This window comes from Perca fluviatilis, chromosome 18, assembly GCF_010015445.1.
Source record: "Perca fluviatilis chromosome 18, GENO_Pfluv_1.0, whole genome shotgun sequence".
NCBI classification, from domain to species: domain Eukaryota; kingdom Metazoa; phylum Chordata; class Actinopteri; order Perciformes; family Percidae; genus Perca; species Perca fluviatilis.
Genome location: NC_053129.1, coordinates 24,729,860 through 24,757,267, shown reverse-complemented (window position 1 = coordinate 24,757,267; position 27,408 = coordinate 24,729,860). Strand labels below are relative to the sequence as shown.

The 27,408-nt window shown below is 39.6% G+C and overlaps 1 protein-coding gene across 23 annotated transcripts in view; it reads left to right on the top strand.

The window, feature by feature from the left end:
• The first annotated feature begins 260 nt into the window (after positions 1-260).
• ptprk (protein tyrosine phosphatase receptor type K) overlaps positions 261-27,408 on the top strand; it is a 114,219-nt gene continuing 87,071 nt past the window's right edge. For 20 of the 23 annotated variants that reach the window (XM_039781252.1, XM_039781241.1, XM_039781239.1 and 17 more), the window contains exons 1-2: positions 261-585; positions 6,944-6,967. In XM_039781252.1, coding sequence (XP_039637186.1) covers positions 504-585; positions 6,944-6,967 — 106 coding nt within the window. In that variant the 5' untranslated portion in view covers positions 261-503. The remainder of the gene's footprint in view (positions 586-6,943; positions 6,968-27,408) is intronic. The other 3 variants (XM_039781251.1, XM_039781234.1, XM_039781243.1) reach the window with 2 other exon arrangements.

Below are 27,408 nucleotides of genomic sequence, written 5' to 3'. Positions count from 1 at the left end.
CCACATGTAGAATCTGGCCTCTTTCCGAATGTTATATTATTATATACATTTAATTAGTAGATCACTAGTATTGATGAATAAACATTTAAGCCTAATTTTATTGTTGAAACTCGTCAAGGTGAAACAATAGGCTACAACACATTCTTCTAATTTGTGTTTTTATTTTTTTCAGTCAACTCCTACCTCGTGACGTCACGCACTTTTCTCTGCTGCGCTCGCTCACCCTCCTTCTCTGCCTCTCTCTCTCTCTCTCTCTCTCGCGCTCCCTCACTCCGCGTGAAACAAAGTGTAGTGTCCGCGAGAGCCCGTAGGAAGCGAAAAGAGAGAAACCGGGAGAGAATGGGGCGGCTGAATCCACAACAACAGGAGGAGAAAATAACCAACTAAAGAGAGAAATAAAGAAGACAGAAGACGGAGGAGAAGAAGAAGGAGGAGAAAAGTCGCAGGGAAAACTTTTCCGGGGGGAAACTGTTACAGACTCAAACACGGCCACGTTTAAAAACATGGATACACTTTTCCCTGTATTCCTGGGACTCCTGTTTCTCTTTTCGGCAGTTGGTAACGTCTCCGGTCAGATACCGACAGGTAAGGACAAACACAGGAAAAATAGTATATATAATAGACAGTTTAGATTGTTTTCTGTTTGAAAAGTTTGGACTATTTTTCTCCAGCTGTGTACGCGTATGAATCGCTGACAGGTGTGTGTTTAGGTGCAGGAGAAAAGTTAGCCTCCGTGTTGAAAATGTATCGTCGTGTCTTGTTTTATCGCTTTGGGGCTGTTTTCAGATACCCCCGGATGCGAGACATGCAGGGGATTCGCGGAGTGAAGATGCTTTTTGTCACAGTTTAAATGTAAAATGTTCCTAACGTTGCATTCAAGTCGTATTTAAAAGCCTGTGTGAGGTGGTCGGCTCGAGTTTGAATTCAGGCACTGTTTGCCAAGTAACCATAGGTCGGTACTTGCACACTTACTTGCACAAATGACTACTACTCACCTAGGTTTACAACTTAATTGCATTATTTCTCTTTGGGCTCTTATTGTGTTTTAGGACTGATGGTCTGATTTGAGGACCGAAAGCACAACAGGCTACAATGACCAACATTCACAGCTTTTGCGAGGGGTTACCGGTTAAGAGCTTGTATTCTCAGCAGAGTGTAGAGCTTGTACAGTGTGGGCAAACATCGTTCAGCCGTGCAGCCTCGCGAGCAGCGCGTGGATGGAGAAAAAGTTACTGTGTGCACGGAGATCACCCTTATAATATTACATCATGAGATTACCCCCTAATAACTATAACATTCACCCATATAGTGTCACAGTAATGACTTTTGTTATGTCTGTTTATCACAGTGATCTTGTGCTTTATGGTGTTTCCATCGTGTGTTTCAGTGCAGTCATCTAAAGCATTCAGCAATTAGTTTGACTCATATTCTACTACTTATTCTACACTCGTAGCCTACTAATGTTTTTTTTTTAATATGGTGTAATTCTCTATAGTCTGTGATGCATTTCAAGTCTTACAACAGGACTGGGACTCTTTTGTACGGGGCAATGGTCGGTTCGGCTCGCAAGCTCCGAGAGCTTTTCGGTCTTTGCAAACCAAATGATCCTCTTCTGCTCCAACTTTATTCGCGCTGCATGCAATAAAACCTAATGGTTGGAAATATAGCCTCTAAGCTGATCGCCTGTTTGATTAAATGGGTTTGGTCCTTTGCACCGTTTGATGTAACTTAAGGAGAGAAAAGATGAAGAGGATCACTTACTATGTCTGAAGACCCCAGTTTCATCTTTTTACAAATTGTAAATCTGTGAAAATGTATGACGTTAGATGTGATTTTATGGACTATCTGCAAGGAGGGATGGCACCTAAACTTAAAATAGATCATAGCTCAACTACATGCAACCGTGTGCATTCCCAGTGTTTAGTAAATTAAACGTCCGTGAAATAACACTCTTCATTTTATATTTTTCGAGATGCATTGACACCTTTTCTCCAGGATTTAAACAGTAACCAGCATGGCAAAGTGCGTCGATCTGCTCCCCTTTCGTCCGTCTATAGTCTGCAGAAACACGTATGCACTCGGAGAAGAAGAAAAAACTGCCACAGCGCTGCATGATGCGCTCCGGGACCATGCCAATGCAAAAGTCCTATAGCGAAGTTATCATATAGCCTTGTTGCTGGTGCAGAACTGATCGGACGCGGAGAAAACAAAAAGTCCGTATATATTTTCTGCAGCTCTCGGTGTCCGCACAGGCAAACTCTCTGTACCTGCTGTGTCTGTCTGCGTGGCCGCTGTGCGTTTTATTTCCGCATTCAGCAGTTGCTCGTCTCTGAACTCCAACACACACACACACACACACACACACACACACAGACACACACACACACACACACACACACACACACACACACACACACACACACACACACACACACACACACACACACACAGAGAGACTCACACAGCTGTTAGAAAGCTGACCTCCAAAATACTGAAGCCATATATGGCTGGAATAAAAGTCACATCAAGCTCCATTTAAGTGGAAATATAACCAGAAATAGTATAAAGCCTCGTTATTCGCTTAAGATTGTTAATGATTTGCATAGAAATTACACATTAATTACGTCTTCATCTGTGAACGTTTTTATTACCGCCCCCTCTCCCCAGCCCTGCACCCTGTAACTACCCCATCCTCCCCTCCCTTGTGGCCATTTGGCCCTCTGGGTAAGAAATGTGTGGAATTTCTTTGAGGCCTCTGGGAATTGAGTGCTGTTAATTAGCAAGTAAATACTAGTGACTGGATGCTGCTTTAAAGATATTGGGAGGTGGGCTATCATTAGTTTGGAAATGGGGTTGAATAAAAGAACTTGCAGTTGGTTGTGTTGCGGAATAAAAAAGATTAGATAAAACCAAGCAACATTAACAGTCATTTTAGTAAATCAGATGTGAGGAAAAAGACTTTAATTGCAATGAAAGGACCCAGTTCTTAGGGATAGATATGTTATCGCCATGTCCTTTTCTGTATACACTGGGAATCCTAATTGATGACAAATTACAGAGTTTAAGAAGACTTTTCATTTATCACACTTAAAACAAAGCGCTTGCATTTAGTGCAAAGATATTTGCAGCACATGCTGGATTTTCACAGTTGTTTCAATCACTGACTGCACTTTTAAAATGTTAAACTGATTAGGCTGATAGGGTTAATAGGCAGATCATTAACGCAGCCAGTGTGAACTGTCACTGCGCAAAAAGTGGGGATTTTTTGGATCAGGAGCCAGGAATGAAGGAAATCACAGAGCATTACAGGAGAGATTTGTGTTGTGCAGCATCAGTAGCCATTGCTCTCAGAAATCAAGGACAAGGACAAGAAAGTGGCAAGGATTTAAAACTGTCCGTCACATTTGAACAAAGTCACTTTGAGACGATTTTTCTCTAAATGTGTCTCGTTTCTTTCTTCATCTTCTAGTTTCCCATTTAGAAAGTCAAACTATAAATTATGGCATTTATATAAATCCGTCTCTCCCTCTTCTCTCTTATCACGCTGTTTTGCTGCAGCTTTGTTTTGGCCTATCTCTTACAAAGTCAGCGTAATAAATGTGAACGAGTGTAACTGAGTTTATGTAAATTTGACAACTTTCTAAATCTGTCTCCTCTCTGATCGAGCTGTGACATAGATTCAAGGCGTCTTTAATCTTAATGAAGTGAAATAATTGTTTTCCATTAGTGTCTCCAGACGAATTAGACGGCGGCCGTTGCTACTGAACACCACATCTGAGCTGGTTTAATTATAATTGTAAATTATTTTAGTATTTTGAACATTAGAACCAAGTTGGTTTAATTATAATTACTTTTCAGCTCCATTTGGAAGATCAAATAGAATTGTGTGTTTTCCCCCAGAAAGGCGAGAGAAAGAGAGTGATAGTGAAAAGAGGAGAGGAGGAGGAGGGGGGGAAAAAAAACAAGAAATGCAACCAATGGTTTTTGGCCGTGGGCATCTCTTCCACTCAAGAGACTGTGAAACGGCAGTGTGTGTGTGTGTGTGTGTGTGTGTGTGTGTGTGTGTGTGTGTGTGTGTGTGTGTGTGTGTGTGTGTGTGTGTGTGTGTGTGTGTGTGTGTTGAGCAAATGTGTGTGTCGACTCATGTGTGTTGCTGTCACTTAAAGAGAAGGAGGGAGGCCGATGCTTTTAAGCCCTCCGGAGTACAGTGGTACAAAGATGAGCATGTGAAATGTTTGCCTCTCATTGTATGTAGATTCATGTGAAAATGCCTCCTCATTCTACTCGTGCCATTTAAAATGGCACCAAATCAAAGGCTGTTTTATTTATTTTCTCTTTAAAAATAATGCTTCAGTCCGCTGTCCATCTTAATGTCTTCTCTTCAAATCAAACGCCACTTTACCCAGAGCCAATCTGTTTCCACGGATTTCAATTCAGTGATAGTTTTTTTTTTAAAAACAACCAAAAAAAACATCTCTTTGAAAGTACTGGCTCATGTCTTCAGTCGTTTGGGGATGAAGTCTGTGCGCACACAAGCGTGTGTGTGTAAAATGTAATTCATCTGTTGAGAGAATTCATTAGCTAATCCCTCATTAGACTGTGTGTGTGTGTGTGTGTGTGTGTGTGTGTGTGTGTGTGTGTGTGTGTGTGTGTGTGTGTGTGTGTGTGTGTGTGTGTGTGTGTGTGTGTGTGTGTGTGTGTGTGTGTGTGTGTGTGTGTGTGTGTGTGTGAATGAATTTGAGGGTTTGTGTTGAAAACGGAACTAGCGACGGTGCAACCTTTTAGCCTCTTGCTGTTGTCTGAGTGTTAAGAATAAGGGAGAGTGAGGACATGATTGACACAGGTTGGGATTCAGGTTTCCATACATCACCATGCTGTGCAAAAACTGAATAGTAGCCTATGCTTTGATAGTCTCAGGGGAAAAAAATACGAAATATTACTCGTTGGACGTTTCCATGAACTATCTTTATGATGATTAAATTATTGAGATAGAATTTAGAGCTGCAACTAACGATTATTTTCATAATTGTTTACCTGTCGATTATCTTCTTGATTAATCATGTAGTCTATAATAGACCTTCAAATTATAATTGATTCATTAATTAGTTGATCCACAGAGAATGAATCTCATCAACCTATTTTGATAATTGATTGATTGTATCAGTTCACTTGAGTTTTAACATTCACTTGCTATTCCATTGCTGTTTTTCATGATTGTAAACTAAATCTCTTTAGGATTTGAACTGTTGGTCGGACAAATTAAGCAATTCATTAAATTAAATTAAGCAGGCGTCATCTTTTTGACATTTGGTACATTACAGAATTACGTGAGCACATTAATCGATAATGGAAATAATTGTTAGCTGCAGCCCTAGTCTACAAGGTGTCAGAGAACGCTACCATATTTATCATCCATACTAGAAGCAGCATGACATGGAAGTGGAATAAGCAGGTACTGCAGCATCAAGGTGTCTTAGAAAAATCTATTTCCATCAGCCTTTATTGCATCTTGTCTTCTTTGATATCGCAACATTTTCATCTCCGACAAGCTTATAATCAGTATTTCAACTTTTCTGGTGCTTCCATTCAGGCAGTTTATGCACAATTTGAAAATTTACATAAAACAGGCGGATGGAAATGTACCTAATGTTATGGTCCAGATTAGCCTTTCAATACAGTTACGTGATGGGTGTAAATCAGTCAGCGAGCAGGAAGTGAACCAAGAAAGCGTAAAAGTCCCATTGCAAATGAAGGGAGGCAGTGCGGTCCAAAACAAATCCCAATCCCTGAAATATCTCATCCCTGATGAATGATGGTATTAGTCCAGTATCATCAATCTCTGCAGTGCCCTGTTCAGCTCTGGTCACAGCTGTCAGTACAAGGGGGCCTAGAAACACCCTGCTGCCTCACATACACACTCATATACACACACTTACACACATGGCTGGCTAATGACAGATTAAGTAATCAACACTCTCAGCTGATTAATTACATTACAGTGTATACGCACACACACTCTCTCTTTCCCTCACACTCGCACAGATGTGAGCAGCCCTAGTACCAGTTGTGTAGTCTAGTGTGTGGTGATAATGATATATGTATGGAGACATTGTGTGTGTGTGTGTGTGCGTGTGTGAGAGTTTGTGTTAGGAAACGTGCAAGTCAACAGATTGTCCTCCCTACTTTTGATACAGATTTTTGTGTGTATGTCAAATGGGAGGTTATATTTTCATTAGTATGTGTTTTCATATATTTTATATGATTTCTGAAGCTGTTGGTGCATTTGGTTGCTGCTGTAACCCCTTCAAATACAACTGTAAATCAAACTTAAGGCAAGGCAATTTAGGCAAGATATTTTCTACAACATGCTTTGCTTTCATAGCCAATAGACATAATAGACAACACCAGACGTCTCTGATGTTGTCCATACACAAGCAGCCACACAATAACTGTATCTATATGAAATACAATCTAAAATGGGCAAAATGATTTGTCGGTCTGTTCAGAATAAGTAAATAAAAGTATGTATAAAAGAGGAGGTTTGGTGTTAGCTTTTGATAGTGGACAGTTTTTGATACTTGGTGCTATGGACACACTACCAAAAAAAAGTATTGATGTTCAATAGCTTCAAGTCATTTTTCAAGCAAAATACCATACAGTCTTTAGTTCCAGCTCCGCAATTGTAAGGATTTTCATCTTTTCTCTGTTTTACGTAATGTTAAAATGATTATATTTTGGTCATAATAAAGAAAATAATTGTTAGTTGCCGGCTGCCGCCCTGCAACTGAGAGGGTATAGTCCTTTGTGGATCCGTAGAGATACAGTATGTTCAATCGTAAAAAAAAAACACAGCTTTTCTCTTGTGTATGTGACTATACACCTGTGCATGCTATCCAATCTAACTCTGTCTTATTATTCTCTGCTATGCTTCTGTTGGACCCAGCTCACATGGGGCGCGCTGAGAAGGGTGAGTTACGAGTGGCCAGCCAAGAGCTGAGCTTCATCTGTCATCATCGTCGTCTTTGTCGTAGTCTTTAGTGCCGTCATCGTTAGCCCACCATCTTCACCTTAACTGTCACTTAAAGTTCTCTTTTCAATGTGTAGATATCCGTTGTTGTGATCTAATTAGTTTTTTTTTCTCATCCAAAGTCATTTCATCTTTTAACCGATGTGTCTTTACTAACTATTTACCATTTGGACTCAATGCTCATTTATAGTTGTTAATGCACCTGATAAGCAATCTCACCTTTACACACCAGTACACCATCTTTTGAAATATTGCCAACACCTTATTAAGCCAGTATTGATGTGCAGTGATATTTAGACTGTATGAAAATGTTTAGTATATCATGAACTATTTGATTGTCGCTGGAACTGTTATGTTAAATGTCGAAATAGTTTCAGTGCGTCATAGAGATTTGTCGACAGCTACGTATTTGCTCCCTGGGAATAATTTCTACAATGACTAACTTGATTTTAATTGATAGCATATTTAAAGTGCTCTTGCTGGTTTGCTGTTGTCTGTCTTTGTGTGACTCTGCCAACCTGTCTGTTTGTTAATCTACATGCCATTTGTCTGTGTGTCTCCCCTGCTGTGTTTGTCTGTCTCTGTCTGTCGCCGTGTAGCTAGACAGCTGTCGGGAGGTTTGAAGTTTCCAGGTGCTGTTTGTTTAGTTGAGCCTGGTCTTTAATAAAGGAGCTCGGAGAAACTTTGTTTCTGCTGTAGCCGACCACACCTCTTCTTCTTCTTCTTCTCTTCTAAATGTCCACTTTAATGACCACACATCCTCTCACACATATCCTCTATCTTCCCTCCCCCCTATGTCTTTCTCTCTTTCACATTTAAACACTCACAGCGGATGGTTGTTAATGAGGGAGTTGTTTTTTTGTTGTGAAAGTGACAGGTTAGTAAATATACACCACAGATATTTCACACTGCAGAGACTTGCAGAGAGATCACTGTGTAGTGGATTTTGGTATCCCACAAGGCTTTGCTCTGACAAAAATCAAAGCAAATATGATGTTTATGTGTTTTATTTACAAAAATCAAAGGCAAATAAAAATCGACAGTGAAGGTCACATTCTGGTTAATCCTTTAAAACTGAAAAAAATAAGCTTTGATTTCTTTTTTACATTTTGGTTGTGTATGTGTGTGTCAGAGTCAAACAGGATTTGGAGTGCTATGCTCCAAAAGGCAAATTATTTTATACAAAAATAATAGAAACCTAATGAAAGCCCAGCGAGGCAGAAATACTGCCAGTTCACATTAAGCAGGACAGGTTTTTGAAAGTGGTTTTGGCAGGTTCTACATCTGCTCTCACTAATCTCTGTATAAAATACTCAGTCCCTGAGACAGGAGGTGTTTGTAACTACTTTTATTGCTCTGTGAGTTCTTACCTGATAGTTTGTAGATGAGGTAGAAATTAATAAAGGTGTAGTGTTTTAAAGGATATGGTTCGATTTAGTCCATCTGTAATTTGATTTGGTTGATTGGCTGTAGATTTACCACATTCTCCATTCATTTCTAGTTTATAGGGACAAAATCAACTTAGATGCAAACCCCTTCGAAAGCCAGTTCTGTAATGTTACTATAATATATTGAAAAACTCATGACTCCAAAGAAGGACCGAGATCTGATCATAGTATATTCACATCCTCCTGCTCCAGTCGAGTTTAAAATTTCCCTTCAGAATTCAAATCCCACTGAGGTTCTTTCTAAAAGGGAACATTTGTAAATATCCAAGCTGTCTTTCTCTGTTCTCTTATGCTATACGTCAATAACCTTTTTTGTAGAAACATGACTTATCTAAGTTATCTAAGTAAGTGAACTTACTATCCAAACATCAAAGGACTTATTTCCACTAATAAACAATTATCATAATGATTCAATTCACAGTTCTATCCAGTAACATGAATATAATAAGAAGAATGATATGCAGTTAGCCATAATGGCCGTTCCCAGTGGCTACTTTCTGTGTACACTTTCGGTCACACTCAGAGACAAGCCTTTGAAATGAGTCATGTAAAAAAAATCATGTTTATTTGGTAAGCTGTAGGAGGCTTTTGCAACTTACCTTGATATGTTGTTTTGCGCAAGTCCTGCACTGCAGGAAACTCTGCTATTAATAGCACAAATTAACTATAACACTATTATGAAGGTTAGTGTCAACCTTGGGGCAGAAACGTTACACTAAATCTCCAGTTTTCCTGTAACCATTGTCCTGCCTTTTGGGTAAATGTTTGACGATACAGGGGTCAAGCCAAACCACAGAGAGTGTTGGGGAATTCTGGTGACTCAGTTGGCTAAAGTGTAACCCAGCGTCCTAGCTTAAAATCTGTCCTTTCATTAGGGCTGGGCGATATGGAGAAAATCAAATATCACAATATTTTTAACCAAATACCTCGATATCGATATTGTAGTGTTGACTATTGGTGCTTTCACAAAATATTTACACAATGAGATTTTAGTTAAGTAATCATCAGTAATGTGGCTATAATGACTAACTGGGGTAAAGGCAAATAATAGAACAGCTAGAACAGTCTGGTAAGTTCAGAAAATGACATCACTTTACTGCAGCCTTTAAAACCAGGAAAAGACAACACTTATGCCATATCACGATATCCGAAAACTAAGAAGATATCCAGGCTCATATCACAATATCAATATAATATCGATATATTGCCCAGCTCTACCTTTCACACTTTTTTTTTCTCACCCTCTCTTGTCTTTCTCTACTATCAACTACGTTATAAAGATAAATTGCTCAAAAACTGTCTTTGAAAGGAGAATTTAAATAGGAAGATCATTTGAAGTATGACTTTTTAGTGTCATTGCTGGGGCTAATTTTGTTACCCTCAAGCTCCTTAAAAACACTTTAGACAAATTAAGATGACAGTTAAACAAATCAAAGTGACAGCTAACATTAGAATTTGTTTAATACAGAAACAAAGGCTCTTTGTTTTGTTTTTACTTTAGGCATTGGTTTGTCTGTATGTTGAGTAAATGTGACTGTGTGTGTGTGTGTGTGTGTGTGTGTGTGAGAAGGGTTGAGCCTCTTCATGTTAGCCTTCAGGTGGACTGGGCGTATAGACTTGGCCAAAGGGCTCTTGTGTATCTGTTGTGTTTGTAGCTATAGGCAGTGGCTGAAGTGGTTTCCATTAGTCCAGTTAAGACGACATCTGTCATGAAGCTACACACACACACACACACACACACACACACACAAAAGTAGCCATAAGCAATCTCTGTGCAGTACACCATAGCAAGTCTCATTCCTGATCTCTGTGTGTAGTCTCATGATAAAATCCCAGAGGACATTCTGCTACAGTCACTTTCAGCCACAGTATGTTCATCCTGATATCTAAAAGGACACTATTTTTACTGTTCTTACACTCCTTTCCAATAACTCTCTCCTCCGCTCTTTAAGCTGATTTTAGTTCAAGAGCTGTAAAAAGCTTTCGAGATATATAAACCCTCCTCTGTGTGTGTGTGTGTTTTTTTGTGTGTGTGTGTGTGTGTGTGTGTGTGTGTGTGTGTGTGTGTGTGTGTGTGTGTGTGTGTGTGTGTGTGTGTGTGTGTGTGTGTGTGTGTGTGTGTGTGTGTGTGTGTGTGTGTGTGTGTGTGTGTGTGTGTGTGTGTGTGTGTGTGTGTGTGTGAGTGAATCAGGGGCTCACAGACAGATGACCAGTCCATTAAGATTATTATCTCCATCCCCTGCCATGTATCTTCACATCACCACGATGCTGGTCCTCTGTCTGTCTGTGTAAGCAGAGATTTAAATCTTCTATCAGATTATCCAGAGCAACCTTTTTTATTTATATATAAATTATGTTACACAGTTTTTTTTTTTTTTTTAATCTGTCTGTCTGCCATCCTAATCTGTCCTCTGGTCTATCTGTCTGTCAGCCCACCTGTGTGTGTCCCTGCTGCCTGCAGATGACTAGATGACTGCAGACACATGGCCAGCCTGACAGCATTTGCGTACACGTATACGCACCTACAGTCAATCACTCCAACAGACAGGCTCTGTGTGGGAGTTTGCAGACATTTAAATGTTGAACATCTGTCTGTCAGGTTTCTGGTTGGTCCTCTGCAGCCTTGATTTCTGTCTATGGCAAAGTCATATATATAGAATTTACTTGTGGTGGTGGGTGGCGCAGGATACCTAATCCACTGGTTAAGATTCTGCCGCCGAATCCGAAACCGAATACTGAATCCTACTCCCATCCTCAGTCCATTAACACAGTAAACACATTAATGAAGTAAACAACGTCCACAGCCTCTAAAATAGTTAAATTTGTAACCGAGGGTTTCTTATATTGTCTAGACTCAGGTTTGGCTTTAAAATAAAGACACAGGCTTCCATTGCCGGAACCAAGACGGCACGGCACAGCACGTCTCACTTTATTCCACCCCAACACAGTCAACCGTCAGAAAATACAACACTTTATTCACTTTCGTTTTTCCCGTCACAATAAAAGCTCTATGCTTACTGTAACTTCCTCTTAACCTTCAACTGAGAGGTTACACAATAAAATACCTTACAAATGTAACAACTTAATGTCGAATTCACACGCTCTTTTCACATCGTAGGAAAGCACATTGCTATCGCCAGATGATTGACAATTTTGTTTGGCACATTTTCGTTAACCAGTGTATGATGAAGGCATGTTGGGTGGGTGAAATTAGAAAGCTAACGGGGAGAGACTGTCTGTCTGGTTAGCACAAGTTTTTAGCTGTGACTGTCCTTCCTTTGCTGTACCTGGGGTTGCTGCGTTTTTGGCTGCCGTTTGTGGATTCCTTCATGGGTGGCTCATATTCTTTCGGATGTTTCATGCGGAGGTGTTTTGGCAGCGGCGATGTAGTGTGTTGTTTGGGGTCCTTGCCGCCGCGGGACAGATCGGCGTTGCGGGTTGGGCGTATGGCTCGGCTTGTGTCGCTTTCTTTTGGCTGGGGGTGCTGCCGGGTGGCGCTTTTTCTGCTCGTGAGTTCCATTTTCACTTTCTCACAGCTTACTACATTGAACGGTCCACCTACATTACGTCGACCAGCGTAGCGTGTGCGGTGTAAGCGTAGGGTTCGGTTCGGTGGAAAGAATTCTACGGTTCGGCAGAAACCGAATCCCGTCAAAAAGCCCAATATCCCCAAATCCTGGATTCGGTGCATCTCTACTCAAGACCAATGTCTAGCGAGATCTGGCAACACAGAGAAGCTAACATTCTGGAACGCCCAAACAAAACTGATCTCCGTGATGCTTAATATGTCTTTTGAGCTTGTAAATAGCTAGTTAATATATGATGGTCATTAACCTTTGTTTTCAAACAAAACAATAATATCTCTTTCCCCATTCATGTTTGATATTGTTTTCCACTTGACTGGTATAGATGTTTTACTGAGAGCTGAGCCCAATGACTCAAAATTTAAGTAAAATAAAAGCGATGAAACGTTAATTAACCAAGTGATTGACAGCAGATGAATTGACAACAAATTTTAATATTGAGTAACCGTTTAAGTTATTTACCAACCCAAAATGCCAAACATTTGCTGGTTCCAGAATTACTGCTTGGTAGTCTTGAATGGGCCTTTGCAACTGCAATGTATACGTCTCGGGTCGCAAATGATGTGTAAACATCATAGTATGTTACTGGCTTACAACAAAATAACATATGCAGCACCACCAATGGCTTCAACTGACAGTTGGGACGGGCCAGTTAATACCTTTCTGCGTTTCTGATTTATTTCCATGCATTCATGGAACTAAACAATAGTTTTTCCACGTTTTCTATAGATTGTAGCGTCAGGACACCTACTGAGACCGTATTTTCCCAAGTCACTTCTGTTTTTAGGAAAGCACCACTAAACAAATGTTTTTGAATGGTGCAAACAATGTGTCCTTTCCACTGTAAGTGTTAAGAAGGCAGTGCAGTGAAATTTCCAACAGACACACCGCTGTAGAGCAACATGTGAACCAAAAAAAACACCAAAATAGGACATTCATTTTCTTCGGGGGTAGCTGTGAGATTCTTATTGTGAAAGTATTTCACCTTCTTTATGTTGATACTGACTAGTACAACACACACACACACACACACACACACACACACTATCACTCTCCCCAGCAGTGTTGATACTGTACAGACTCAACCGTGTCTGGTGGAGTCGAGCGAAATCAGTCAGTTTAGTCAAACAAACTCTCTTTTTTTTTTTTTCTCTCCTTTTTTTTTTTTTTTTTTTTTTTTTTTTTTTTTTTTTTTTTTGCTAAACATATCCAAACTACTCCTAACGGTTATTTTACCTCATTCCCCTCTTCCAGTCCTCCTCCCTCCAATTCCTTGGAATTTATGGCCCGCTAGCCTAAACAAAGCAACACAACGTTTATCAAACCCTCCCCCCTTCTCATGTTCTCCTTATTCCCTCTTTCTCGTCCTTCTCCTCCTCCCACTCCCCACCTCCAGCTCCCCCTTTTTCCCCCCTCTTCATCCTACCTCTCTCCCCCTTTTCTCCTCAAACTCTCTTGAGTTTTAGTGTTTCCCCCTCTAAAGACCCACAGCAAAATCAAGGGTGGGATTTTGTGTTCCCAAATCCAGACTGAATGATGTTGAATTACAGGGATTAAGTGCATAGATTATGTTTAAGGTGGAAATTGTAATTGTTAAAGGAGCTATACACATAGGAGTTACATGGGAACAAGAGGAACATAAGAAGATTACAGTTTACTTTTAGAATAAGTTAAAAGTGAGTTTGATTTAAAATTATTGTTACTTATTATAACTGGACAGTAAGCCTCATTTATTGAATCACAGACATAATGAATCTCTTACTAACCTAAATTTACTCATACTGCAATTTTCAATAGCTACAAAAGCACTGACATCTAACCCGAGCTTCAACCAACGAATCGGCCAACAGCCCAGTGTCCTAAACTCTTCTTACTGTAATTAAACAGGACAAAGTAAGACAACATGAGAAAATAAATACACAAATGTAGAAATTTAGGATGACTCTGCTAATTATTTTCTTGATTAATTGATTACAAATACTAAAAAATGTCCATTAGAATTGCCTAAAGCCCAAAGTGAGGTCCTCGGATTGCTTGTTTTGCCCAACCAATAGTCCATAACCCAAAGATATTCAATTTACAATGATATAAAACGGATAAAAGCAGCACATTCTCACAGTTGAAAAGCTGGAACCAGTTTTTAGGAAAACTTAAAGTAAAATAAACAAAAAATACTCTATTATAGCAACCAAAGTAAGCGTACTTTACTTCAACCATTGCCAGTTGATGTCAGTTAGTATAGCTACCAAACAAAACAAGGATTTTATCTGATAGCTCAAAAAAACTAAATAACAGATTCCTCTCTACAGTGTCATGCTGGCACAAAACATTCTCCCCCCTCTTTGGTATCACGTCAAGGCCTCTCTCTCCCCTTCCTTTTCTGTATCTTGCTTTCTTTCTTACCCACTTTCTGGAATGCTTTTGTTAGTGTTTTCTCTCTGCTCTGTTTTCCGTTCAGCCAGATTAAATTTGACTCACACTTGCCCCCCCCCCGAATATAAGTCTGTCGCTTTGTATTAAGTGGCTAGGTTAACTGTCACTATGTCTATATTGGGCCAAAGGTAAATAAAGTGTCTGCGTGTGCATCTCATTTGTGTGTTTGTTTTGTGTGTGTGTATCAGCCAAGCGAGCTGTCTTGTTGGAGTAACGGTTAGCAGATACAACTCTACCTCCCCATGACATAAACTGTCTCTTACACTCATCCTCACATACACAGACACAAACACAAACACATGCACACAATACTACCTTAACACACAGCGTCGCTCTGTCTTGTAGGCTTAGTCTCTTGCTACAAAGTGAGCTATATGAAGTCAAGTACAGGCTTGAAACAGAACTACTGCAGTCTGAGAGTTGAGTTCTCAATGGGGATTCTTTAGATGAAAAGCTCCAATGACAATCTGTTTATTGTAACCTTCAAGTTTCTGTATGATCATTAGCCAGCGATTTTCCCCAAAGTACATGACCAATGCAAAAATAGCTAATCTAGTTGTAATCTAGTTATGCCAGAGTCATGTTACCCAGGGGCCTGTTTCACAAAAGTGATTTGCAAGCCAATTGCAGATAAATTTGCATGTCCCACAAGGCTCTCGTATGCTCATGCATAGGTCACAAGCATGGCATGAGGCGTGAGTTTCCATTGGCATGTTTATGTCAAAGACTACAACAGTAAAAAGGTGCAGTCAAGCAACAATTCCTGCAACTTCAATTGAAGCCCATTCAACTGACCGATTCAAGGATATGTTTTCTGTTTCGGTGTGAACTCAGGCTAGCTCCGTTAGCAAATTAGCCAATATAAACCCTAAGGCATTGTGTTTGAAAATGGTCTCTATTTACCTTAAACTGCAGCATTGCTCCCATTCACAGTTTTTAAAAGCTTTTGATCATCTGCTCATATTTATTCATCACCCACATCGGAATCATGATGTCACATCCTTTTCCAGGAAGTGCTGAGTAACTTTGTTAGATGAAAGCTAGTCTCGCTTTCCCAGACCTTCCTGCAGAGGAGAGTCTGGCTAGTCCACACAGCCTTCCGGGATGGGAGAAAAACGTGCTCTGGTTAATTGGCATTTCTTTAAACCAATCACAATCATCATGGGCGGGCTAAGTGCCGGACAGAGCCACGGTGCCGCTGCAAAATAGCCTCAGGAAAGAACTTGATTTGGTGGAACATGTGTACATTCAAAAGTTGTTTTATTCGTGCAACAGAAAACTCAGATTGGACAGATAGTCTAGCTAGCAGTCTGGATTTACCCTGCAGAGATCTGAGGAGCAGTTAACCATAGTCCTCAGAAATCCATCGGAGTTTAAAATTCCAACACAAAGAAAGCGGAAGGTAACGGACATCTGGCGGAATTTCCGGCGGCACCGGAGCAATCCTGGAAGTGAAACGTCGTGGATATAGACTAGATAAAAACTAATTTGAAGGTTGAATGTTGATTTGATTGAGGGTCAGTTTAATCAAGCAGCAACCTTGGAATTATCATTAGCTGTACTTAAGAGTTACCATAACTCACATTTAAATTACTGATGTTGTCATTGGACTGTATAAGCAAAATACAGTGACATCCCTTATTTTGACGATTTGCTACACAGAAACTTAGATGGAAGAAACAAAAGAGAGCTTTGGATGCAAACATTTAGATTTGACACATTTTGAAAAACCAAGTGTTCAGTGTCCTATTTTACATATAAACAGCGATTCAGATGTATACCGTGGCTTCGTTAAGTACTACTTTGTACTTGTTGTGACTTTGCTCTTGAGCAAAGCACTTTTGACGGATCGAGTGGCACTGCTGCAGTGGTCACCAGCAGAAACCTGTAGTTACAGTGGGACCGCTCCCAAGCGTGTAACCTTGTGAAAGTATAGCAGCATGGCTCAACACAACGGTTCCCTGGATAAATAAAGGTTAAAGTCAAGCCACAACTCTCTCTCCTTCTGCCGTTTGCTATCACACCTCCCCCCCCGCCAGACACAAACACACACACACAAAAAAAAAAAAAACACACACACACACAAACACACACACATAAACACACACACACACACACACACACACACACCAGAGGCTCACATACCTCTGGATGGAGCGAGAGAAAGTCAGCCACATGTGGTTTCGGTTAGCCACACTTTTCCTCACACAGGCCCCAAACTAACCACTTCTACTTTACCATGGTCAAGTACATGTGTATATCCCCTGTTCAGTGTATGTCCCTGTGTGTTTGTTTGTAAATCTGTGTGTGTGTGTGTGTGTTTGTGTTGTTTTTTTTTTTTTTTTTTTTTTTTGTGTGTGTGTGTGTGTGTGTGTGTGTGTGTGTGTGTGTGTGTGTGTGTGTGTGTGAGAATGCATGTCCCAGCCTGAGGCAGAGTCGAGTAGAACAGTGAATCAAGGTTAGTGGTCCAAAGAGAGCAAGAGATATTGAAGGAGAGAGGGGGGGTGACTTTAATCGAGGCAGCAGAAGTGGGAGAGGGAGTGAAAAAGGAGGAGAGCGAGTGCAGGTTTTTAGTGAGCTCACTTCTAGCTTTGTGTATAACCTAAGCATAATTATTTCATCATTACTGGTGGTGATGGTCAGCTGTTGATGTTAAATCATATCAATGTGGACTTCATACAACAGGCCATGGGCATGGCAGGGATTTTATTTCATGTCGGCTTATAGCAAAATAATCTGCTGTTAGAGGATCTATCTTCAGTTGCTAATAATAGATCCAAGTGGATTCTCCTGTACTTGTATGGCACAACTACTGTACAACTACTGGTGGGAAACCTTAAATGCCAATGTCAATTTTCTCAGTACCGTTTTATTTGTTTGCCCTACGTAATATTCCGGTTTTTGCCCTTATTCCGAAAAAGACGAAATTCCGACTAAGCTGTTTACATGGCTAATGAAAGTGAATATTCCACTTATATTCCCGTTTACATGTAGCTGTGCATAATAAAAGTTTTTCGTAGTTTACCAGCAGTGGCGAACTTGTTGGACCGTGCGAACACAGCATCCCACTTTCATTCCTAAACCAGCTTCTTGAAAAGGTCGGCGTAGCGATGTGTGCGCATATCCTAAAACCTGTTGATATCCAAGTCTTTGATAATGTTTAAAAGTAGCTGTGTTCCTTCTACTTATCGGGTCTGCAGCCTTGCAAACTGTTGGCTTGATTGAATCCTTTTTACATACCTTTTATGCATAGAATACTAAATTATTAAAATAATTGTTGGCATGATTTTATCAATCATGTTTTAATGTTAAACATGCATGTGGCACAGTGAATCCTCAGGATGAAATGTGTATGGCCTTAGTGACTGCCTTACCTATAGGCCAGAAAGCCTATCATCAGTGGGGATTTATATTTGCTAATAATATGTTGGATTCATGTTAGGACTTTTTAATTTTTTGAAAAGAACTTTCAAAAATTAACAATAATTTGGAGGCCCCCCTGCATTGACTCTGAGGACACCCCTAGGGGTCCCGGACCCCCTGTTGAAGAGCCCTGGTGTACAGCAACCATAGTAATGCACAGAGCTGACCATAAGCCGTAAACGGGCAAAAGGCCGTAAACTGGGGTAAAAACCCCGATTGAGACGCGTATTGGTAATGCGCTGTATACATGTCCAAAGCATGCTTCTAAAACCTGAATAATACCGGAATACCCCATATGTCTTAATCGGAAAATGCTATATTCGGAAAAAGGCCTTATTCGGAATATCCAACTGGAATATGCTGTTTACATGACCTGTATCAAATTCTGAATATTGTCATATTCAGAATAATAGTGGAATATTGGTGTGCATGTAAATGTACTCAATGTAATACAATTTTACATAGCACTAGCCAAGCCAGTCATAAAGAACTGCTGTTAGCATTCTTTAGATATACTCAAGATTTACTTGATTCTTCCTAGATTTTAATCTGACCCATAATGTCATAGATGGCAGCACTACTCTTGATACAAAGCACCTTGTATCACCAGTGTTTATGCCCATAACTTAGCTCAATTGTTGAAATGATCTCTTATATTATCATTTAAAGTTGTTGAAGACTTGCTCTGGTTTTATCCGCAGCTCTGCCTAATAATGTCAGAAAGTGGACATATCCCTTTGGTGTATTCTATCTCTTTAAAGATGCCAGATTTCATTGAAGTTAAACTGAGCATGTTTTGAAGTTCAAACAGCTCGAGTTTAGTGATGCTTTTTCTTTTTTAGTTTTTTTTACAATGTTGTGATTGTTCTGTGAGTCAGTGAAGAGTTGAAGATTTTAGAGCATTTTGTGTCTGTTGTCTTGAAGGTCCCATGACATGAAAATTTCACTTTATGAGGTTTTTTAACATTAATATGCATTCCCCCCACCTGCCTATGGTCACCCAGTGGCTAGAAATGGCGATAGGTGTAAACCGAGCAATGAGAAAATGAAAGCTCAGATGGGCTGATCTGGAAGGTTACCTCCCCTTTCTCTGCTTTGCCCGCCCAGAGAATTTGGTCCACCCATGAGAGAGAGACATCATGGCTTTCAAACGAGCAAAGTGGCAGTTGGTCAAGGCCACACCCCAACTCTCCACCTTGCCCCTTCAGATACAGTATTAGGGGACCACTAAGGTCTATATAAAAGCCTCCAAAGAGCAGCATGTCATGGGACCTTTTTAAATATATGAACACAAAAACATACACAAAGCTTTTGCTTTTTTGCCTGTTTTTTGCATGTTTGCATGTAAAAAAAATAAAAAATAAATAGTTTTTTCTATATTTAAAGGTTATATGATGAGTTTGTACCAGGAAAGCTACTGAATATGTAGCCCTCTTGTCTGGGATTTCTCAGAACATGAGTCACATTAATAATATTGCCTGGTTTTTCTTAGAATCAGAAAATACAACTTGCAACCAACGCATTAAAAGAGTACAAAACCTTCACATACTTATGAAAACAAATTGGAAAGACAAACGTCTTCTAAATGACACTGTGGACAAAGAGTGGGCTTGACGAAGACAGTTTTCCACGTTTTTTTCACTCCATGGCTGTTATGACAAACCCACTCTGTCCTGACTTGGTAAGTGAATTGTGAATTATTTTTCTTGGCTGCTGTGATATGAATTTAGTGTGTTATTAGAGTATAATGAAGCATGTTTTAAAAACTTAATGTATCTTGGGACTATGATACAATTTTTCTTTGTTGACTTTTTCAGAATGCTAATATAGAAAGCTTTCTCTGGACCTTTTTTATATGTGTGTTCAAGGAAGATTTGTAAACGTGAAAAATCATCTTATGAAATTGTTTTAAAGCATCGTTGTCTGTTTTGAATAATGTGTAAAATATGAGCACAACAGAAGTGAAATTGATTTTTTTTCCCAAGATTTGGACCATGAACAGTGGCAGCATTTCTAGTTGCCATATACTGAATCAGATCACCTTAAATTCATGAGCCCTGTAAATGGAAATTGAATCCAGCGATGAGGTCGCTGCTGAACATCAGTGCTAACAACCAGGGTAGTATTGCTACCAGTCGGTTTTCATGGCTGTTAGCTTCGCAAGGTTGCAATTTCTTACCATTTGGCAGTTTTTTTTGAGAGGTGAAGCAACTACTACTTACAATATGGCTCGACATGCAGATATGCAGTTATACATTTTTGGATTTGCTCTACAAATTAGACATAAAAGAGCTCTGTGAGTGTTACTGTCACCAGTATTTCGTCTTATAGCTTAACTTTTCCTCTCAATATACCATAGAAGTTGTATTCTACACAGACTAGAACAAAGCAGAATTTAAGAAAGTAGAACAGAAAAGAGCAGGTTGAAGTAGATGTACTATTTAGATGTACGTTACAGGCCCTAACCTGACCAGACTTGGACAATAAACCTGTACAAAATGGAGAATGAATTGGGAGTGAATGATACAGAAGTAGAATAGAAGTGGGCAGATACCAGTCTGTGGGAGCAAGAGCTGTTTGAAGTGTGATAAGGAGCTATGCAAGAGCAGAGCCAACCAGAGCAGACTGACACAACAAACACTTGCAGCTGCACTCTTTCATTCCTTACCTCCTCCATATCTGCTGATAACAACAGTGTAGCCAGACAGAGGGGGTGAGAGTTTTGCTGGACTGATAGGATGCAGAGCGCCTCGTCTTGTTCTGTAACAAGCAATGCCTTGCTTTATTGTTAGGTAACACTTTGACCACCGGAAAGAGGACAAATACAAGTTGTTAACCCATATTCACACAGACGGAGGAAGAGACTTGAGAGATGGACTTTGTTCCTTGTTCTCGTGCATATATGTTTACATTTCTAAATGGGTGAAGTCCTGCACAGAGACTGATGGGTTTCTGCTGTGAAATCAGTCTGTTTGTCTTTCAGGGTCCTGTTTCTGTTTCACATTCTTCAGCTTTTGGCTGGAGCCGTTTCGATTAAACCAGGAAGATGTAGTGGAGGGTAAAATTACTTCAGTCAGTTGGCCCACTTCCTTTTTGGTCATCTTGATATTCAATTAAATTAAATTTACGTATGTAAAGTTAGACAAGCCAAAAGTACGCAAAAGTATCACACAAGTGTTTCACCAGCAATTTGTAAATCCAATAATTATTAGCTTGAAGGTCTTTCTATGTTCTTTTTAAACGTTTCAAACTAGTCCTTTGCTAAATGGAGTTGCACCATTAAAACTCCAGAAATATCTTAAGTTAGTAAAACTTTACTTTTGTGTAAGTTAGGGTAGTGTGTCAAAAATATAGATTTTTTTTATCGTGATTCTTAAAACAGTTTCAATACTCATTTTCCGCACAAGATACTCTCTCTTCTCTCCAACAGCGAGTTGAAACCCACAAAGCTGCAGCGTCTACATTGCCCCGCCTCCTCTCACTCACTGGTCTCATTCACTCCGCTTGAATTAACAATTTGCGGGTTTTTGTTGTTTTTAGCTCATTAATGATGGCTAGTGCAGAGCTTCTGCGACTGGTTTTGGTTGACATAATAAACAGCAGGACGGCTGTTTGGAAATACTTCAGATTTTAGGCAAATGAACAAGGCAAAGCAAAATATACAAGCAAACCCATATATTACATAATTTTTTTTAAGGTATTGTATCGAAACTAATAATTCCAGTGTCGTGACCCTAACACTAGTAAATCATTAGTGAGGAAACATCTCAAGTAAACAAGAAGTCATGATAGCATCTCAAGCTGTAACAGAACAATTTTATGGGGACTATATATATATATATATATATATATATATATATATATATATATATATATATATATATAGTGAAAAAGAGAGTAAAAAAGAATTGCCGGTGCAACACAGATGGCTTCTTACTCTGATGGACTGATGAAGATATTTCCTTCTGCACCTTGAAAAATAAAAATAAAAACTATAAAGTAAGAAGATTGCACCAGCGATTCTTTTTTACTATATATTAAACTTTGTAATATGTAGGTATGACTTTATATTATTTATATAAGCATACATGTCGAAATACATGTTTCAGACTTAGTAGTGTTTTATCGGTGGAAAAGATAAACCAAAACAACATTCTTTGGTCATTTATTGTGACGTATCACAAGACTCTAGTAAGTGCTGTATTGGTTGTAATACAAAAAAATCCAATCGTTGGATACCAATATCCTGATTCATATATTATGCGTCTTCTTTCTTGAGTCATGCATCATAACCATAAATGGACAGAAATGAAGTGAAATAATTCTAGCTGAGAGTAACTTCAGATCGACAACACTGGTGTTTCCTGAAGTCGTACACGTGACTTTCCCTTATAAGCACCCGTTCTTTGGTCTGTCCCATCAAACATCCAGCAGCAACAAAAACAACTTGCAGAGACACAGACTGCCTTTAGATGTGTAATCAATCGTTATGAAATAGATATTAATACATCCTTCTCTGTACATCTCCTGTCTTTCTCCCCCTCCTGTCTGCTCTCTCTTTTCCTCCCATGTTCTGTTGCTCATTACGCCGATCACTCAACTTTCACTGACACACACACTAGTCACACCTCATTACTGACCACACACACACACACACACACACACACACACACACACACACACACACACACACACACACACACACACACACACACACACACACACAGTTTTCAGTCAGTGAACCCACATCACTGCTTATTGTGCTGGATGGATGTGGATGCTCACTAGTAGTATGTTAAAGAGACAGAGCAACTGGCTCAAGCATGATTTTCATGTTGTTTAGTTAACTGGACGATGTATATAAGTCACTTGTTTTGACAGTTCAGACAGAGCTATAGTGACAGACAAAAATTTGCCCATCATTGTCAAAAGCCATTTAAAAAAAAGAAATACCCACAGCAGTGGTGGAGAGTAACTAAGTACTTTTACTAAAGTACTGTACTTAAGAAGAAAATTTGAGGTACTTGTACTTTACCTGTATGAGTAATCCCATATCATAGTTTTTAACACTTCTACTCCACTACATTTTAGAGGGACGTATTGACAGCTGTAGTTACAAGTTACTTTACATATTAATATTTTACAAACTATAAAATATGACAAATCGTTTTATGGTTTAGACTATGAAATGTCAGATATATAAAATAGTAAAAATGATCTCCACCTCGACCAACTACTACATTAAAATGCTTCTTACACATAAGAGTAATAATCTAATAATGATAAGAGAAAGCAAGCTATATAAATACTTTTACTTACTTACTTACTTATTTTAAGTACATTTTACTGAAAATACTCTATATAATATAATAATAATAATATAATATAATATAATATATAATAACATCTTCAATGCAGGACTTTTTAATTGTAACTGAGTATTTCTACTAGGGATGTCCCGATCAGCATTTTTGGCCCACGATCCCGATCAGATTTTTAAAATATTGAATATCTGCTGATACAGAGTCCTGATCTGATGCTTGTATTTGCCTCGATAATAGAGCTTAAGGCCGGTTACACACTGCACGCGTCGCGCGAGCGTGGCGTTTCTGTTGCGTCTCAGCTGCATGGATTTTTCTGTGTCCTACACACCAGAAGCGTGTCTGACGCGGCGCTGCTCCTGCTGCTAGGTACAGGGAGGGCTGATCTCGGGACATAGCGCCGACCGAATCAAACTCTGAAAAATGGATAAGTGGGCTGTCCGTTTATAACAACTTTGTGTAGCTGTAAAGAGCCTATATAGCTATATATCTGATGTTGGACCATCACTCACACACACACTACGTTGTTATCATAGCCTATCCTACCCTTTATGAATAGCCTACTGATTTGATTAAAGCAAGACAACGTCGGCAGTATTGACTGCAAAATATGTTACAGAATATTTCGTTCTGTATGACAGGTGCAATATTTGAAAATCTTTTCTCTGAAATTTTGTATTACATTTATATCTACATTGATGTCAAAACCTAGACTTTCAAACATCAAGATGTCATTTATTAATATGCATTCGTGTCTAAATGACATATAAACATATTTTCCTATTCTATTTTGCCTGGAAACACTTCCGACACGCTCGCGTCTCGCGTGAAAAATAGGCGTCGGTTCTATTTCTAACAACTTCTAACTACCACTGCTTCACACTACCAAGTGTTGTGATTAACTGTCATTCGTACAAAAAACAAACCAAAAGATTCCATATGAATAAGTCTCTACAAGGATATAAGTGTTTGTTTGAAGAAGAAAGTGAGTGTGTGCGTGTATGTGTGTGTTTATGACAAGTAGTTAATTAGACGAATGTGTTTGTCTGTTTGTATATGTTTCACACGCACACTGACCACAGGCCTGACAGGCGGATCTTAATTAGTTGCCACGGCTACCAATGATGCGTCCTGACAGTAACTGTGGCGATGACAATCTCCTGCCTCGGAGCAGAGAGGCATGCTGGGATTGACACAGGGTCCACTCAGTCATCATGCTGTGTGTGTGTGTGTGTGTGTGTGTGTGTGTGTGTGTGTGTGTTGTGTGTGTGTGTGTGTGTGTGTGTGTGTGTGTGTGTGTGTGTGTGTGTAAAAGTTCAGATTGTCAGTCAGCCAGTAACTTCCTTGTTGTCAGTCAATTAGTCAGTGAGGTAGGGATTAACTGAGAGACCCCCCACACACACACACACACACACACACACACACACACACACACACACACACACACACACACACACACACACACACACACTTTTTGGGTTGTAAACAAATTGAAACTAGGAAATTGCTGGGGATTTCCAATCTGTAGGTGTGAAGATGGAATGACTTCAATCACCACTTTATTCTTCCATCTCTTCGTCACCTCTATCTGGAAGCCTCTCGCCCTCTCACCCTTATCCCTCTTTTCCTTTATTCATCCCAGGAGGCAGCAGGAGGGCAGAGAGAGCCAATATTATGAAACGTGTAGATGGCATGTCACAACAGATCCACAGAGACAGTTGTACAAAAAGTGATTTATGCAGGAATTATAAAGCATGAAAAAGTTTGCCTCTCCAAAATCACTTAACAAAACAGGAGTTTTAAGCTAAAAAGGGAGAAGCAACAAAATGAGTAGCTTGTTGTGATCTCTGTTTTTATTTATTTATTTATTTTACCAATGCTTTATTGCTGCAATTACTGCATTCATTATGCATTCGGTGATTTGAATTGGCCTGGTTGACAGGCGAGAGACAAACAGAAGAGGAGAGACAATTGCTGCACTATGACAGAGGCCACCCTCATCTGATTCGGTGTGTGTGGGTGTGTGGTTTGCTGGTAGTGAACTCAGAGATGAATCTTAATGGCCATCATTTAACCTTTCACCCCAGTTTACACACACACACACACACAACACACACACACACAGGCGCACACATACACACAGAGAGCTAGTTTACTGGATGAGAAATGGAGTGGTGAGTGGAGTGGTGAGGATATTATGTGGGGTGTGTGTGTGTGTGTGTTGAGTGAGTGTGTTGAGTGTGTGTGTGTTAGAGGTTGATCAGGGTCAATAGACACAATTTGAGCTTTGAAGGGTCCACTTTATAATTATGAGAATAATTCTGTGTAGACCTGACAAGTAGCCGAACTATCGAATAATTATATTATAATATACAATAATATATTAATACTATAAAGACTCATTGTAGGACGTTTTCATATATTGTAATGAGTTGAGCTGCAACAGTTAGTTTTTTGACCGATTAGTAACAGAAAATGAAGGGGGCAACTACAACTTTGATAATCCTTTAATCATTTAAGTCCTTTTTCTAAGCAAAAATGTCCAAAATTCACTAGTTCCAGTATCTCAAATGTGAATATTTGCTTGTTTTTGTAGTATTTTTTGATAATCTTTTAAGTTTTGGACAGTTGGTTGGACTTAAAAGCAATATGAAGTCCCCTTAGGTTCTGGGAAATTGCAATGGGCATTTTCACTATTTTATAGGCCAGAAACAAATAATAATAATCGATAATGAAAATAATTACAAGATACCGTTCTTCTACAGTGTAAGAAAGGGACTTTGTAAAATTAATTGAAATCTTTTAATTACAAATACGAACGCGTCACGTGGGTCTGACCTCTCCCGAATGTTTCTCCCGAAACAGACCATAATGGCGGCTCGTTCGGAATACGATCTCATATTTTACGATTCAACAAGTCGAATCGGCCAAAATGAACGCCGATGGCTCCTTCGACTGACGACAGCACAGAACACACCAAACAACTCGGGTCACCGACCTCGCCAGACTGTCCAACGGCCGATAATCGGGTTGGTGTGTCAGCGCCTTTAGACACTTTGCACTTCTGGCCACTTGCCAGTCAGTTATGTTGCAGCTGGTGTTTCCCATCTGTAATTTAAAGGAGAAACACCTGCTTTGATGTACAAGTATATAACAACATGTGAATTAGTTGACAGCTGTTGAAATCAGTGCCACAGAAGAACAATTTGCACCCATTTAATTCAAAGAGCAAGAGCAAAGAACATTGTAACCGTTCAGTTTGTTGAATTGGACAGAAAATCTCACTTACCCTCGCCAAAGCATCTCCTGCTCATATGTTGCAGCTTTTAAAAGTAAGAATAATGTATGTGGAATAGCAGCAATCAGGAGAACCGCTGAATTGTGGTCACATGAGGCTAGTGGGTGGAATCTGTCATTTGTGTGTGTCCATCTGGTACGACCCCCTGTTCAACTCCTCCAGCACTAATGCACATATGGACTGTAAACACACACACACACACACACACACACACACACACACACACACACACACACACACACACACACACACACACACACACACACACTTAACAGCACATACACACTCATATCAGGGAACAGCTGAAAGAAACGTCCCACCCTTCCACCCATCCTCCCCCCTCCTTGGTTTCTCCCCTCCTCCCTGCAGAGCCTCAGGACTCATCCAGGTGTCCACTTTCCTCCTCTGGCGTCTTTGCTCTTTTTCCTCTCTTTTCTGTTTTCTCTTTGCCTTCTGTTCTATCCATGTATAAAAATCACTGGACAACTGACAGAGCTTCACAGTAAAGCAAAGAAATTAATTAAATCAACCGGAACTGCTGTAATGAAAAGATGTGAAAGATGTGGCCCAACTCTCCTATTTGCTATTAGATCTTTTACACTTACAGATTTTTTCATGCTAAATCTCATTTGTACTCATGTTCAGGGTAACCCTTAATTTTATATAATTGTTCCTCAAAGAAATAGTTGAACCTTTTTGTGAAATACGCTTTGTTCTCTCTCGTCTTGCTGAGAGTTTGATTACAAGATCAACACCTCTCTAATGTCTGCACGCTAAAGATGTAGCTACACCCAGCAGCCGATAAACTTAGCTTGTTTATTTTTCTGATTTAGTGTCCATATCTTTAGCTTGTGTGATGGCCATTGAATGAGCT